This window comes from Atractosteus spatula, chromosome 11, assembly GCF_055471065.1.
Source record: "Atractosteus spatula isolate fAtrSpa1 chromosome 11, fAtrSpa1.hap1, whole genome shotgun sequence".
NCBI classification, from domain to species: domain Eukaryota; kingdom Metazoa; phylum Chordata; class Actinopteri; order Semionotiformes; family Lepisosteidae; genus Atractosteus; species Atractosteus spatula.
This window is the reverse complement of record NC_142716.1, coordinates 8,590,934-8,606,824: the sequence shown is the minus strand read 5'-3', so window position 1 is coordinate 8,606,824 and position 15,891 is coordinate 8,590,934. Positions and strand designations below refer to the sequence as shown.

The 15,891-nt window shown below is 38.1% G+C and overlaps 1 protein-coding gene across 3 annotated transcripts in view; it reads left to right on the top strand.

Moving 5' to 3' along the window:
- Positions 1 to 15,891, top strand: part of agla (amylo-alpha-1,6-glucosidase and 4-alpha-glucanotransferase a) — a 31,759-nt gene that overhangs the window by 1,986 nt on the left and 13,882 nt on the right. For 2 of the 3 annotated variants that reach the window (XM_088927347.1, XM_088927348.1), the window contains exons 3-22: positions 1,139 to 1,349; positions 2,263 to 2,432; positions 3,492 to 3,695; positions 5,566 to 5,747; positions 5,863 to 5,974; positions 6,352 to 6,478; positions 7,289 to 7,391; positions 7,482 to 7,579; positions 8,343 to 8,482; positions 9,000 to 9,187; positions 10,007 to 10,130; positions 10,408 to 10,571; positions 11,181 to 11,282; positions 11,822 to 11,977; positions 12,470 to 12,620; positions 13,007 to 13,131; positions 14,094 to 14,206; positions 14,940 to 15,074; positions 15,293 to 15,423; positions 15,568 to 15,704. In XM_088927347.1, coding sequence (XP_088783473.1) covers positions 1,139 to 1,349; positions 2,263 to 2,432; positions 3,492 to 3,695; positions 5,566 to 5,747; positions 5,863 to 5,974; positions 6,352 to 6,478; positions 7,289 to 7,391; positions 7,482 to 7,579; positions 8,343 to 8,482; positions 9,000 to 9,187; positions 10,007 to 10,130; positions 10,408 to 10,571; positions 11,181 to 11,282; positions 11,822 to 11,977; positions 12,470 to 12,620; positions 13,007 to 13,131; positions 14,094 to 14,206; positions 14,940 to 15,074; positions 15,293 to 15,423; positions 15,568 to 15,704 — 2,873 coding nt within the window. Of the gene's footprint in view, positions 1 to 1,138; positions 1,350 to 2,262; positions 2,433 to 3,491; positions 3,696 to 5,565; positions 5,748 to 5,862; positions 5,975 to 6,351; positions 6,479 to 7,288; positions 7,392 to 7,481; positions 7,580 to 8,342; positions 8,483 to 8,999; positions 9,188 to 9,609; positions 9,734 to 10,006; positions 10,131 to 10,407; positions 10,572 to 11,180; positions 11,283 to 11,821; positions 11,978 to 12,469; positions 12,621 to 13,006; positions 13,132 to 14,093; positions 14,207 to 14,939; positions 15,075 to 15,292; positions 15,424 to 15,567; positions 15,705 to 15,891 lie in introns of all 3 variants that reach the window. The other variant, XM_088927349.1, reaches the window with a different exon arrangement.

The window sequence follows — 15,891 nt, the reverse complement described above, 5'->3', positions numbered from 1 at the left end:
CCATAAAATCAGGCCACTAGTGTATTTTCAAATCAAGTAAACGAGTTAATTTTTTTCAATTCAGTTTTATGAATACAGTGTACACTTAGCTTACCTACCTATTTTTTTTTCTGCAACAAGTGTGCACTTGTTGAAGTTGAAGAAGCTGGGTGTTTAAAAACTATCCAGTATCTAAATGTTTCTAAACTTGGTTCTTCAGACATGGTATTTGAAATTACATGATCTTACATAATTTCCATTCATTCAGAAATTTCCCTCCCCCTGACTCTTGCAGATTAATAAGATCTACTTAAATTCACCTTTGTCTAATTAATCCATTTAGCACATCTTTAACAAGCCTCAGCTAAAACACCTGAAGAAGGACAACTCTGTCTTCAGTGTTAATGAAATACTCCTCAGTTACACAATATTACACAACTTAGTTTTTACAGCTATTACTCAAGCAATGCTGAATTTACTTTCTTCTAAGAGTTTTTCTGTAGGCATTTTAATGATAGGTATTTAATTCTTAAATGTATTTGGTATATGGAAGAAGGATAAAAATCTGGTTCAGAATGCAGATATCATTTAGACAAAAGCTGAAGATATGTTTATTGGATATAATGGAGGAGCTAGATAAAGAGTTGTGAAGGTGACAGTGTTAATATTAAGAAAAGAATGAAAGTTGGAATTCAGTTGCAAAAAACACTGATGAAAGCTATTGAAGACAAAATAGTGTTTTATTCAGAACAATTCTTGGTTCTGGCTGCACACAAGTATATGCAAACCTTTCTCCGTCCTGAGCAATACTTTTTTTGCGTGTATCAATTTAATATGGGCAGGAAATCAAACTGTTGCCTCATGGATGACAAACAGCTGTGGAACAAGGCCAGACTCAATTTCAAGTCTAGGTTTGGCACCTACAGTATTTCACACCAAGGACACTGGAAAAGTACAGAGCAGTTCAGGACCAGAGCATTATAACTCGATTTCATCAACAGAAAAATGTATATAGTGAGCGTTAAAAACTAAATGCCTTTCAGCAAGCCCGTGGAATGAATTTCAACGTGTGGTAAACCTTGTTTTATGTTTTTGTAATGTATATACTGTATATTGCAGATGTGCTTCAGTATTGCAGAAGTTTATTTTTTGTTTTAAGGCTATGAGCTTCAGTTCCGATTAGGTCCTACGTTGCAAGGGAAGCCTGTGAAGGTCCACACGAACTATCCACTTCCTGGAGAGCAGTTCAAACGCCATAGTTTTAGGACATTGGATTGGTTTAACCCAACTGGAAGAGAAGATGATTCTGATAAGTTTTGTAAGATTGACCTACAGAGTGCAGGATCTTACCAGTATTTTTTTGAGTATGGGTAAGTTGCTATTGCTGTTTTTCATGATTCAATCTGTTTTGAATGTGAAAGTTGCCAGTCGGATTGGTTATAAATCTTTAACTGCTGCAGTCACTTACCCTCTATCAAAGCAAAAGTTAAAGGGGAACTGCACTCCCAATTTTGCAGACCGGTTAGTAACTCTCAGTAACAAAATAAATTAATTGACAGTATAGAAAAAAGTCAAATTTCAAATTAAGCATAAAATCATGATCTTTGTAAAAATACTGCGTCGCCATGTTGTCTCAAACTGCTGATCAGGAGAGAGCAAGAGTTTGCGTGAACTGTGATGTGAAGTGTCCCTTCCTGCTCACTAGTCACTGTAATGACTAATGTGATGTAGGAGTGAAAAGGTACAGGTTGTATAGCTGATATTTCACCACAGAAAGTTTCCAGCGTGATCGGCATGCAGAGTTAAGAAATAGGTTCCATTTATCAGCAGAAACGTCTGGAATTTGAGAGCAATGTTTCTGTCGGATTAAAAGAGATGTATTCACAAGCCTGCTTCTTTACAATGTAATAGGGCTGCTTCACGTCACAAGATGTTTTGTTGCCTTGTTCTGAATCGCTTAATATGGCGCTGCACATACCTGGAAATTTAGTCTGTTCTATGATGTAAATTGGAGGTTTTACAAATTTATGTGTACTGTACTAAACTTTTACTTTTATTGTGGTTTGTGGTGCACTCATCAATGCTAATTCTTTCTAACCCTGAAATATAAAAATAGCTTTGCAGTTCCCCTTTAATACTTTCATAGTTCCCAAATGTTTTGTTTAACACCTCAGGGTCTGGTGCATGGTAGATTGAGCATTGTCCTTAAAGTCTGTGCCATGTATGCTAAATTGTGCTTGATAGGATGCTCTAAATGGTAACATATTGAAATATTCTTTAAAGGAAAGAAGAGAAGAGAGGTGGAGGATATGTGGTTGTTGACCCTGTGTTGCGAGTTGGTGCTGATAACCATGTCCTTCCACTGGACTGTATTACCATTCAGACTTACTTGGCCAAGTGCCTGGGTCCCTTCCATGAGTGGCCAGACAGACTGCGAGTTGCCAAAGAATCAGGTAGGGACAGTATACAGCATACAGTTTACAAGTATAGTAAAGAAATGTGTTTTACTTGTGTGGGCGTCTGTGTCTTTATTATTAATCCACTTATCACCTTTGAAGGAGCTCTGGTATTTTGTTTTAAAACCCAGTTTTAAAATGGTGTCCCAGTTTATGCTGAATTAAATTATTAAGATATTCGCAGTAGTTATTTATTTTACCAGAAAAAGACGAGTCATGAAATTCTAAATAAACTAAATAATTTGGTATGCTATAAAAAAGAAATAACATGTTATCTACTAGTTTTGACTTCAAAATTTAGACATGATTTAATTTGGTACGTTTAGCCAACATGCCAAATATAAACTACAAATCTATTATTTAATTTGGCCTCCTGACTGGAAAAACCTTCATCAAACACAATTCAAATATTTAGCCAGTAGTTTTAGGTTGGTCAGAGTTTTTGTTTAATCTGGGCTGTAGTTTTGATGTTTAGACTTCAGATCTTCATGGCAGAATGATCAGGTGTATGCAAGGTGTAGAAACCAATGGTGACAGACGTTGAAGAGTTCTTTGTTAATCCCAGTGATTTCAGTGAACTTTTTAAAACGAATACATCAGATTTTGTAATTCATTGTACTGTACCAGTATTTACATTACTTTCTGACCCTGAATAACTGCATGCTGCTTTTGTTAAAGCTTCTCTAGGGTAAAGGTTTTGGTTTAATTATTAACCAGTTTCTTTTGGATATAGGTACAACAAAATTTAGATCCGTGTTTTTGCTTTTCAGTATTTTTTTACCATATGTAAGCGATTCAGTTGAGATTGAATACGAATGATCATATCAGTTTTCTGAAACTAAAAGAATAACTGCACTGCCAAATTTTCAAAATCATTATTTCCAGTTTGTACTGGAGGTGTATTTAAAATAGATTTTTATATTGCTACAACTCGCATTATTTTTCAAAGCCATTTACTTTTCAGATTGGCTTGGAAAGATGAGATGATTGAACTTATCTATAAAACAATGCACATCATCTGCTGAATCTACAGTCTTGTTCTTTTGTGTCCTGTAGGGTATAACATGATTCATTTTACACCACTCCAGACACTGGGTTTATCTCGGTCATGCTACTCCTTAGCTGACCAGCTAGAGCTGAACCCAGATTTTTCAACCTCGGAAAAAAAATACAGTTGGGCAGATGTTGGCAAACTTGTGGAAATGCTCAAGAAGGAGTGGAATATGGTTTGCATTACAGATGTGGTTTACAATCATACAGGTATGTGAACATCTGCATGCCAATCTGAGAGAGGATTCCCTGTGTCATTGAGAGCCTTTGAAGAAAAAGCTATTCAGGTTTAAAACGGATCAATTTCATCCTGGAGAAACATGCCTAAACATTTTAATCAAATATTCTATAATTATTAACAAATGTACTAGCCTCTACACTTTAAAGTGTGTAGAACATAAGCAAAATCCCTTGCGTGTGCCGTCAGATAAATCAAAAAGATTTAGAAAGTAATGCCTGGTGGAGGGAAATAAGGAAATCCTCTTTGTTCCTCTCCCTGATATTAATGTTCCTTGTATCTCTGCTTGTCTCACACTTCCGTCATCTTAAATGTAACCTCTCTTCCCATTCCTAATTGTCCTGGATATGTACACCTTCTGAGCAAATGCATAATAAAAAGATGCTGCAGTACATGACTGATATTCAAGAATAATTACTGTCCAGTCCTGGTGTATACAGCTTACAGGATGTTCATAGCCTGCACTTAGAATGAGCACAGCTGAATCTACTTTTAAAATAGCCTTTCAGAATACCATGAAGCTTAATGAAATGAATGCAGTTGGCTACTTAGAGCAGAGCTGTAGCCAAGCTACAGTACAGGGTGGAAAAAGGTCAGCTGTGTGTGACCTGCATACAGAACGCTATGCTAGAATAGCCCCACTGAATGCAGAATCTGTTGTTGGTGAATGTCTGAAACAAGGTGCTACTTCATCTTTAAAAAACGTTGGTCTCCAAGGAGAAATTCGCAGAAAAAATATTCTGCAAAAAATAAAGGGACATTTTTTATGCTATGCATGCACAAATTCAGACATTCACTGAAAGGTTTCAGCTAAGAATTCAAAGCCTGTCAAATCTATAATTGCAGATTGTCTTTCTTCTAGTGGTTGGTTTTGTGCTACAATTCCCTGCTGCACCTTAAATTCCCTTCTTTGGCTAAAAATGTATTTCGTACTAGGATTTGTGGACTGACGCACCATTGACGCAATTTGCACAATTTTGTGCTGTGTTTGTGTGGGTTTTCAATAGGTGAAGATCACCATTAATTGCCACAAGAGATTTTCATTTACTAGCTACAGAGCTAGACTCTATGGTGAAGTGAATATAGGGAATATGTCTTTTGCACCAACATGATTTGCACAAGAGGAGCAATGAAACATTCTCACTGGCTTGAGCCCAGTGTTTTAAAGGTCATGCACTCAGTGAAATACAAGATGTTACTCAGTTTAAATTCCAGGTTCTGCTCTGAGTCTTAGTTGAGGAAACTAAATGTAACCACTGTAGGTACAGTGTCATTCCACACAGCTTGTGTTTTCTTAATGTGCAGCAGTTTTCAGGTAATCAGCTGCTACTACAGTACGTAATCTACTACAACATACATTTCAGAAATATAATACAGTTGCAGTCCTGTTTTCCCCACAACTATAGTTATACTGTTTCTGTCTTTAAATGAAAGAGTACTTTTTTAAAATGAAAATACAGCATTGAACAGCCTCACAACTGCTAGAAAATGTGTGTCTAAGATGTGCATCATGAGACGTGCCTGTTGCATTTGCGCTCAAATCCTAATTTTGCAATTGCTCTTTTTTTGTTTTCATTCTGTGCGTTTAGCTGCAGAATACTTTAGTAAAGTGACGTACAGTGTATGGATTATTTCACTACAACACAATGCACATTAGCATGCAGTAGCCTAAAAGTTATAAATGAGTAATTTGACATCTCTGTGAAAATCATATCATATTTAACTTTTGATTGCAGTACAAGTGAAATGCCAGCTTCATTGATAAGGTCATTGTAGTCACCATTTGTGGGAGTGGACTTTTGATATGTGTTTTTGCTCTTGAATCCTTTCTTTTATATGCAGCTGCCAACAGTAAATGGATTCAGGAACACCCAGAGTGTGGCTATAACCTTGTCAACTCCCCTCACCTTAAGCCTGCCTGGGTGTTGGACAGGGCAATATGGCACTTCACTTGTGATATAGCAGATGGGAAGTACAAAGACAGGGGTCTGCCTGCTCTGGTTGAGAATGATCAACATTTAAATGTAAGTTATTATTTTCACATTCATGAAACCTCATCCAAGGGCAATAAGGCTGGTGATTGCCCCCAGGTAGCCCATTTTCATGTTTTTGTACAATGTAAGATTCTTTTCTGTACAGGCTATTCGCAGAATACTCTGGGAGGATGTCTTCCCGAAGGTTAAAGTGTGGGAATTTTTTCAAGTCGATGTGGAAAGAGCTGTGGAGCAATTTCGAGATCTTCTCATTAGTGGTGAGTGGTAGTGATGTTAAATTTCTGTGGTGAAGAGGATACTATGAAGCTCTGCTAACTTTTGTCATCCACTGTAAAATGATTGTAATTTTTCAAGGAATTTTGTTAGCAAAGCATTAGAAGATGTACTGTAAGTGAATGGCTTAAAAGCTTTAAGAGCACAGATGCTTTGATTTCTCAACTTGATCACCTTGTAGGAAGTAAAAGATAACCCAGATCTCCACCCTTCTACTGCTTATTGCAGTTCCCATTTAACATTAAAGTGCATCTTCATTAGCCATTTAATATTGAGGTTACATTTTCAGTTATTAAAAAATTAAGGATCAATTTCTTTTTTTTTCTAGGCTGATTTTTTTTTTATATTTGCTTTTTTTCAGGCAGTCAGGCGAGTAAACACAAGACTGATACTAAACAGCATCTCAAGATTATCCAGGATCCACAGTATAGACGGTTTGGAAACACTGTGGATATGAACATTGCTCTGGAAACATTCATTCCACATGGGTAAACTTCAGATGTTAGAAGCAGAACTACCTATGCGAAGTGCTTGGATTTTTCAGTGGGATTTTATTTGGCGCATGCTGTGCTTGTAAACTTACCTATGACCAATTGCTTCCCAGTTAAAAATAGTAAAAACCTGCTAAGTTGTGACATCTCAGTCACTGAGTGTTATGCTTCCTCCATACCAATAGAACAACTTACAGTTGATGCCGTCACTAAGTCCATTTAACTAGAATTTTAGCTGGTTAATGATTGATTCGTTTCCATGATTAAACCTATTTTTGTCCACTGTAAAAAAAGATATACTGACAGCACCCTTTTAGGTTTTACGTTATGTGGTATGTCACAGTAATGCTTTGTTTAGCATGGCTGCCTCGCAGAGCTGGGGCCCTGGGTCCAGTTCCAGACCTGGAGTGTTGTCCGTATGGAGTTTGTGTGTTCTCCCTGTGTTTGCATTGGTTTTCTCTGAGTGCTCCTACCCTGCTTTTGCTTGTTGAGATAGGCCTTGGCAACCCCCACAACCCTGAAGCGGATTAAGCAGTTAGAAAATGGATGGATGGTGAATAACGATCACATCCACAATAATTTAAAATATTATGGAGATATGGATATATAGATTATCACTATGGAGATAACAAAAAAGAAATATCCGATAACCAGCCAAAACGAAACACCCAAAATGAATTAAATTGTGATCAGGTCAAGACTCAAGGGTAATAATTGCCTTTTAAAGGGAGCTACGTGAAACAATCTCTGACAATTTCACTGAAAGGATTTCGTCTTCATCTTATTCTGAATATTCCTCTTTCTCAGCAATGGACCATCAGCTATTGATGACTGCTGTAACTGGTTCCATAAGAGACTTGAGGAATTGAATGGGGAGCACTACAGGGAAATTCACTATCATCATGAACAGGTTTGTTTGTGTCCAGTCTTGTGTTTTTTGTAGTTGAATTACCCACAATTTACTAAGCTCTCTTTGAGGTTTACCTTTGATCTTTTTCAGGCAGCCAATTGCATTGTGGGAAATGTTGTTTATGAGCGTCTTGCAGACCATGGGCCCAAATTAGGCCCTATCACCAGGAAAAATCCCTTGGTAACAAAGTATGTCTTTCATGCTTGATTTGAATTTATTGTTCATGTAGAGAAACTGAAGATATTAACTATCAAAGTGAAATTAGTTCAGTATGAGAATTTTGATTTATAAAGAAGCAGCCAAGCTAAAAACTTTTTTTTTGCAAATATAGGAAGGGGCAGGCTGTTGAAGTATCTGAAATAGTTTCCATTAGAGGGCGCCTCTGTTCACATTCAGAGTATGATGCTTGTAGTCATGAGAGTTGTAGCCTCAATAGGACTACTTGATTCATTTTATGATCCTGGCAATGCATTCCTAACCTTCCAAAGTCAATGCAAATAGTTGCTGCAGTTAGTGGGACTGCATAACATTTGAATGTTAGTAGTTTCCATACAAATTTATTCAATTCATATACTTTTTTCATTTAATTGTTTGACTTAATGGGGATTGAGAAAAACACATCTTAGATGTTCTCATGGGGATTTTGAGTGAGCTTTTTTGTTTAGTAACTCATCTTACAAATTTTAATACGAGCATGGACTGTAGGATAGACATTGGTGTAAAGCACATTATTCTCCCATCTGTTGTTCTTTTTACAGTACAGAATAGGGGTTTTCAAACTAATTTTGTTACAGTTATTTTAGTTTCTAACATGCGTCAAACATAGTTTAATTAGTTCCTCAAAGATTTACAGCAGGTCCCCTTCGGAGGTGTTGATCCTAATTTTAACACCCTAGTCTTCTAAAGAAATAAGCCAAGAAATAAAGACTGAAAGCTGACTTCCTTTTTCAGATATTTTACTTTTGTTTTTGGCGAGATGACTCTGAAGGCAGAGGAGGCCCTCATGCACCAGCCTGACAAAGCATGTCATTTCCTCGCTCACAATGGTTGGGTGATGGGAGATGATCCCCTCAGAAACTTTGCTGAGCCAGGTGATCTCCATCTGACCTGCCACCATTCAACAGTTTCCTATATACAGTATTTAACCAAACCAATCCTGTTTGTTGTGTAATTGTGTGCTTAATGACATTGGGTTTACTGTAGTTAAACTATATTAATAGTCCTTCATACACAGAACACCAGTAAACCCTTTTTAATTTTGAAGTTTAATGGTTTTAAGATGAGAAAGGCTGCCTGGTACAGACAACCACATTTCTCAGTAAGTCTAGTATTAATGAAAACGAATTAATAAGTTTTATGTAAAAAAAAATTACAAGAAGGTATTGAATAGCAGCACTTAATTTATTTACCACAAGAATACCATTGTTTTGTAAAATGCTTTTTTTTGTAGAGCATTCCTAGTTACATTGAATGTACAGTATGTCATATACTTGTTTACCAGCAGGTGGCACTGTTGGATGGGTCTGCATGTTCCTTTTGCTCCATTGCAGGTGTCCCAGTACTGAAGTTTTTATGCTCCTGTTTGATGAGGAATGTACTGTTTTTCAGGGTCGAATGTTTACCTGAGGAGAGAGTTAATTTGCTGGGGAGACAGTGTCAAACTGCGTTACGGCAATAAGCCGGAGGATTGCCCCTATCTTTGGGCTCACATGAAAAAGTATACGGAAATCACAGCAAAGCACTTCAGTGGTGTGCGTCTTGACAACTGCCACTCCACTCCTCTACACGTGGCTGAGGTAGTGTACTGTTTCTGTACAGCTCCTTGTTTCAACTGTTATCAACCCTGTGTGTTTTTTTTGTAGGCCCAATTACATTCAGAAGTTTTAGTTTTCAAATGTGGCAGTTTGTGACCTTTTTAACACTTACTGGAGTATACACTAAAAATATATAGTAGGTGCAGGTCATTCCATTAATTTATACATTTATGCATAATAAACCTTAAAGGAGCAGTCTTAAAACCAGTTCTTTCACATCTCAAGAGAATTTTGGTGTTCTTTACCCATAGCATACTATGTTTATACAGTGTCCAGAAAGGCAGAAATTAAAAGGCAGCTTCTTTGTCAGGGATTTGTTTATTCTGTAAAATATAGAGTATTTGTAAGTGTGGTGTACAGTATAGGGCAGCCTTTCTGATGCCATGAATTGTTGTACTCTGTAGGAGATGCTGGCAGCGGCCAGGTCAGTCAGGCCCAATCTGTATGTGATAGCAGAGCTCTTTACAGGCAGTGAGCTGATTGACAATGTCTTTGTCAATCGCCTGGGGATTACCAGTCTGATCAGAGGTACTGGTGAATGACTGCTTTGCAACAAGAAGGGGGGCATGACACTAAATCCTCTCTATTTGTCTTTCTTCCTTACTCCTTGCTGACTTCATACTTCTGACTTGATCTTACTACCAACTTCACTTTTATCTTAAAATGCCTTTCTGTTTCCCCTGCCTTGTTTCTTCCTGATGTGGCTTTATTTTCTCTTAACATACTCATCCTGCTACGTGCCTACTTTTGCTTCGCTCCCTTCATTTGTCTGGCCTGTTTGGTTCGCTTTGCTGCCTGCAGTACATGCTGGACACGGCCCGAGCACTGCGGCCTGATTTATATGTGGTGGCTGAGCTGTTCACAGGAAGCGAGGAGCTGGACAATGTCTTTGTGACTAGGCTTGGCATAAGTTCCCTTATAAGAGGTAGGCTGTCTGAATAAAGAATTAATTGTCTGTGCTACATTGAATGAAAAAGAAAACTGTGTTACTTCTTGGAAACCGAGCAGAAGAGAGCAAAAGATATTGCAAGGCAATTCTTGTCAGTTGCATGGGTAATAGTGTAATCGTATATAGTTACCATAATTAACTTAATTTTAATGTTTTACATTATTTCTGCTAAGTGATTTTGCTTGTGAGTACTAAGAGCAAAGTGATCTTGCTCTTAGTGAGTTCAGTAACAATTGTTCACTGTTCCTTCCAGAGGCGATGAGTGCCTATGACAGCCATGAAGAAGGAAGACTAGTGTACCGCTTTGGAGGAGAACCTGTTGGCTCTTTTGCCCAGCCCAGCCTGAGACCTTTAGTACCCAGCATTGCTCATGCATTGTTCATGGATGTTACCCATGACAACGAGTGTCCTATTCAGGTGGGACATTTATTTTACCCATTAATGTTATAACTCCATCCAAGGGAATGTATGCCTTCCTGTATGATGAGGGCAAACCTGCAGAAATAAATGTGGTCAGTGTAACATTAAGGTATTTAAATAACCAATGTAAATGTCACCAGATAGTTATCGAGCAACTCCACTTATCCAGTTTCACCATCTTATCCACTTAATCTTATCCGGTTTTACCGTCTTGCAGTTCCATGATATGAAAAATTTCAAATTCAACTTAAAACGTAAAGAACTTTAGAAAGACTTCTCCCATTGTACTGCTCTGAATCGCAAATAATCATGGGAGATTAATTTAATTTTTTTCAAATAAATAATAAACCTGAACATTTATTAGAACTAATCTTTGCATACATTCACCTTGAACTTTTTCATGGCTCTAGAGTCAAATGAATGAAAGTCAGGTTTAGAAATTTGAAAACTTATAATATTGGAGTGTTAGAATGTAAGTAGTTCAGTATTTTTCTTTTAGGTTCACACAATGACAGCTCTCCTGTTTTGGAGAAGGGGACATCTATAGATAGATATGACAGAAGGTGACCCTGACATGAGTGTGTTTAAATTTTCTTCTTGTTCCAGCTGCGCTCTGCGTATGATTCTCTCCCTAGTTCGGCAATAGTGTCCATGGCTAGCTGTGCCACTGGCAGCACTAGAGGTTACGACGAGATGGTTCCTCATCAGGTCTGTGATCATGTATTCACACCTTCTTTATAACCACAATCGACAAATACCGTTTCAGAGTGTTAAAACGACATCGAAACTTTCATAATGTCTTGAAATTAGGTTCATCATAAAACCTAGCAAAATTATAGTGCTAGTACGTATGGTTCTGTAAGTCGTGCTGTAAATGAATATTAATTGGATCTGTTTCTTCCGGATCTGATCTCCCTAACACTTGAAGGTTAAATCCCTGGTCCCCATAATGAGGACAGTTGGGCATCCCTCCTCATTACTCTGTCCTAACAGGAAAGGTTCTGTAGGTTTAATATCCTACTCCCAGTATCAAGTACAAGTCAGAATTCAGCGATTAATTAAATTAAACCACTTGGGATTGGTTACCACCTTTTGAGTATAAACTTGTTTGTCAAATTTTTTTTTTAGTGTTTGGTCCCTGAGCAGCCTTTGCTTATCCACTGTTCTACATTTTTTAATAAAGTTTTTACAAAATTAAGTTCACAGTTCATGTATGTAATTTGCACTTCGCCCTCTCTTTTGATCAGATCTCCGTTGTTAAAGAGGAAAGGCTGTATTGCAAATGGAATCCTAAAGCAAAGCCTTCATCCCCAGGGGAGGTTAACCGTCAGAGTGGTATTATCGCAGGGAAACTGGCCCTCAACAAGCTGCATCAAGTGCTGGCCAGTAAGGGCTTCATTCAGGTGGGTGGGCCTTGATGTCTATCCAGGACTTGAAAAGTAATATTTCCTTAACTGACCTAAAAGAGGTGTAAATTAAAATATTGATATTGCAGATACGGCAATCCTCACATTCCCCAGTTCCCTTTTCAGTATTAGAAGGTTCTTTTCTAAGCATTCACACCTTGTCATCTAACAGATAATATTTAATGTAGATATAGTAAAGCATATATATATATATAAAATGCCACAATCTATGCTTTATAGTTATAAAATGTTTCAGTACAACTGAAATCAAGAATGTAAGTCATACATTTAAATTGTCATATATTTTCTGCATTTGTGGATAGATTGTCCTTTAGTTTTGAGGCATAAGGTTTTAATAATTATGAGAATGTTGGAAGACCTTGCAATCGGCTTTGAGCTGCAGTGTCTTTTTCTGTAAGGTAGAAATAGAAGGTTGTGCTGCACAAATGTGAAATTTCCCAGTGCTGGCAAGTTGTGTGTTGCCCTCAGGTCTATGTGGATCAGGTGGATGAAGACATTGTATCAGTGACCAGGCACTGCCCCAGTACACACCAGTCAGTAGTGGCTGTGTCACGTACAGCCTTCAGGAACCCCAAGACTTCCTTCTACAGGAATGATGTGCCTCCCATGTGCATCCCAGGTAAATGCTTTCATTGCAAAAAAACACTTAAGAAGGAATCGGGTCTGGTCTTTTTTATTTCTGTGTCTTTGATAGTGCATTTCTGGTACAGAAAGTAATCCTAGCCAGGGTCACGTCCTGTGCAGGTCTGATCTTTTTTTATATGAATAGCCCTAATACCCTCTTCTTAAATCATTCCTGGACAGATATCATCAGCTTGTAACCTCCCCTCCTTCTTGACATTGTCGTGTTCAGTGTTATCTTTTTGATTTTTTTTTTCCCACATACTGTACTGTACGCACCTTCCTGCAGGACAGGTCTATGATAAAAATCAACCTTCCTTGGTTGAGGTATCAGCCGTCATTCTGTATATCTGAAAGTAAAGTAACTTTAATTGTGTCCTCTAGGTAAAATAGAAGAAGTTGTGCTTGAGGCCCGGACCATTGAAAGAAATGCTGGCTCATATAAGAAAGATGAGAAGAGTATTAATGGCATGCCTGATTACACTGTGGAAATTACAGAGCATATTCAGGTAACATTAGCAGACTGGGAATTGTATAATTACAGTTGAACAGAATGGATATAATGTCCAATACAAGTCTTGCTACCTGAAAAAAAAATCTGGCATGATGTTTAAACAAATAGCAAAGAGAATTAAGTTACTTTTTAAACCTGTGTTTTTTTTTTTCTCTTGTGTTCTGGAGTGCCAGAAGTCCTGTTTAAAGTAGTGTCCCAGTTATTAACCATTATGGGTGGAATGGTGGCACAGTGGTTGGCATTGCTGCCCTGTGCTGCTGGGGCCCTGGGTTCATTTTCAGACCTGGGGTCCTATTTGCCGTGAGTATCTCTCCTTGTTTGTATGGGTTTCCTCGGAGTGCTCCAGTTTCTTTCCACAGTCCAAAGTGGTACTCGTAGGTTGGATTTTGGGAAAAGTGGCCCCGGTGTGACTGTGTACATGTTTGCGCCCATCTGTCCCCTGCCATGTGCCCATTGCTTGTTGGGATAGACTTCAGCTCCCCTGCGACCCTGAATTGGAAGAAGTGGTTAGAAGATGGATGGATTGATTAAAATGTAAAATACAGTAGACTTGCATTTTACATGGTAGTTTGGTTCCTGACATAGCGCGTATACCCAAAATCACATACTATCAGAACACCCCTCTTCAACCCTCCTATTCCCCTCAATTAAACAAGTAAATTAAATCGTAAGTGTTTTATTATGTGTATATATGTAAAGTATTATGAAAACAGTAATACAACATAAGTTGTCTTGACTTACCTTTTCCCTTTATACAGTACGTGTTTTCGGTTTACGAGCCATATTGAGCGCGATGGCGCACGATAAAGAAAACACTGGAGAAACGTCCCGCATTATTTGATTTTTCATTTACAGTATTTGGATTTTTTTCGGCGCCAAGCAGATTCGGGTAAAAATATTTCGTGTGTCTACTGTACAGTACTCGTCATGAGATGCAATATTTTTGTTTTCTTGAAGCTGAAAGACAGCAAGATTGTGAAACAGGCCGAAGTGACATCCAAGGGTCGCCACGAGTTTGTGCAGGAAATTGTGTTTGAACACTTGTCGCCTGGAAGTGTGATTGTGTTCAGGTAAAATATCACAAGACGGACGTCAGCCACAGCAAAACAGGAAATTGCTTTGCTTTATTTCTTGTTAGTTTAAAACACATAGGAGCCCACATACTGTATATTGTCAGAGGTAAAGCATAAATATTAGCATATAAGCATATTTATGCTTTACCTCTGACAATATACTCTATAAAAGTACCTGTGACAGGTATATTTTACCTAATTTTATGTCAAGATTTTTCTTATGTGTTTTTGATTTATCAGAGAAAAGTGGCAAAAATGTTCTACAAGTTTTTGTTGGAATAAGACTGTAATAATACAAGCATGTAAAAAGCACCATTGTGACTTGCAAATGTCATGATTTTACAGGGAGTATCACCAAAACTAGGATTAAAAGTAACAAAGACAGCCTGAATGACTGGACAGATATTCCTTCAGTAGACAACAGACATGGGTGTGTTTATCAGGTGACAGAAGGGTTAGGGTGTGTTACCCTTTAATCATGTGTTGTGCCTTTAATGACTCCCATACTGCATATAGTTTTGAAGAATTTATTTCCTATATCGTGTGATGCATTTTTAAAATACTTGTCTGCTTACTCCTGGGCTTTTGAGCAAGAGTCTGAATTTCATAGTTTCTGACAGCTGTGTTGCAGTTATAACATAACTGCATGTTATGTATTGGTCAGGGGTAATCCCTGCTGAAACGGTCAGTGATTTACACAAATTCCGTTTTCCCACTTCTCTTTTCACAGAGTGAGCTTGGACCCAAAAGCCCAAGAAGTGGTTAGTTTACTCAGGAATCACCTTATTCAGTTTAGCCCTCATTTCAAATCTGGCAGTCTCCCTGATGACAAAGCAGAGGCCATACTCAAAACACCATTTGCGTCGTAAGTTGCTGTTCTGTTTTTCATTTTGTACATTTTTCCCCCCTTCATCTTCAATATCCTCTAATATGCTGTGAACCAAAATCATACCATGTCAATGTCCACAAGTCCATCTTGCAGTTGCATGCATTTTCTATACAATAGTATCAGTTCAGTTTAAATTGACCTGTGCAGAATGCAGCAGCTCTGCTACTTCATTTGTTTTCCTCTTTATGCTACAGTATCGCATCAAAGCTGACCCTAGCTGACTTGAATGTGCTGCTTTTTCGCTGTGATGCTGAAGAGCAGGAAGATGGAGGAGGTTGCTATAATATCCCATCATGGACGTCGCTGAAGTATGCTGGCCTTCAAGGTACATAAATGGAGTCTATAATGAGTACCTACAATGGCCAGGTTTATAAAAACACATTTAACTTCGCCCATTTTAGTTATTACTTGCATTGTGAATAGCGTCGGCCCACGTTTGTGTTCTTTCATACATCTCTGCGGTACCCAGGTCTGATGTCAGTAATGGCGGAAATCCGGCCTAAGAATGATTTGGGCCATCCATTCTGTGACAACCTGAGAACAGGAGACTGGATGATTGACTATGTGAGCAACCGTCTAGTGAGCAGAGGTGGCACCCTGGGCGAGGTAATATCTGTCGCCTTTCCCTGAGTATGTGTACAATACATACCTGTAGTTATAATAATAATTAATAATTACTTACACTTATATAGCGCTTTTCTGGATACTCCACTCAAAGCACTTTACAGGAAATGGGGATCCCAGCAGCAAGCATAGTTTTTCCCAAGGTGGTCTGCCGTCCAGGTACTGACCA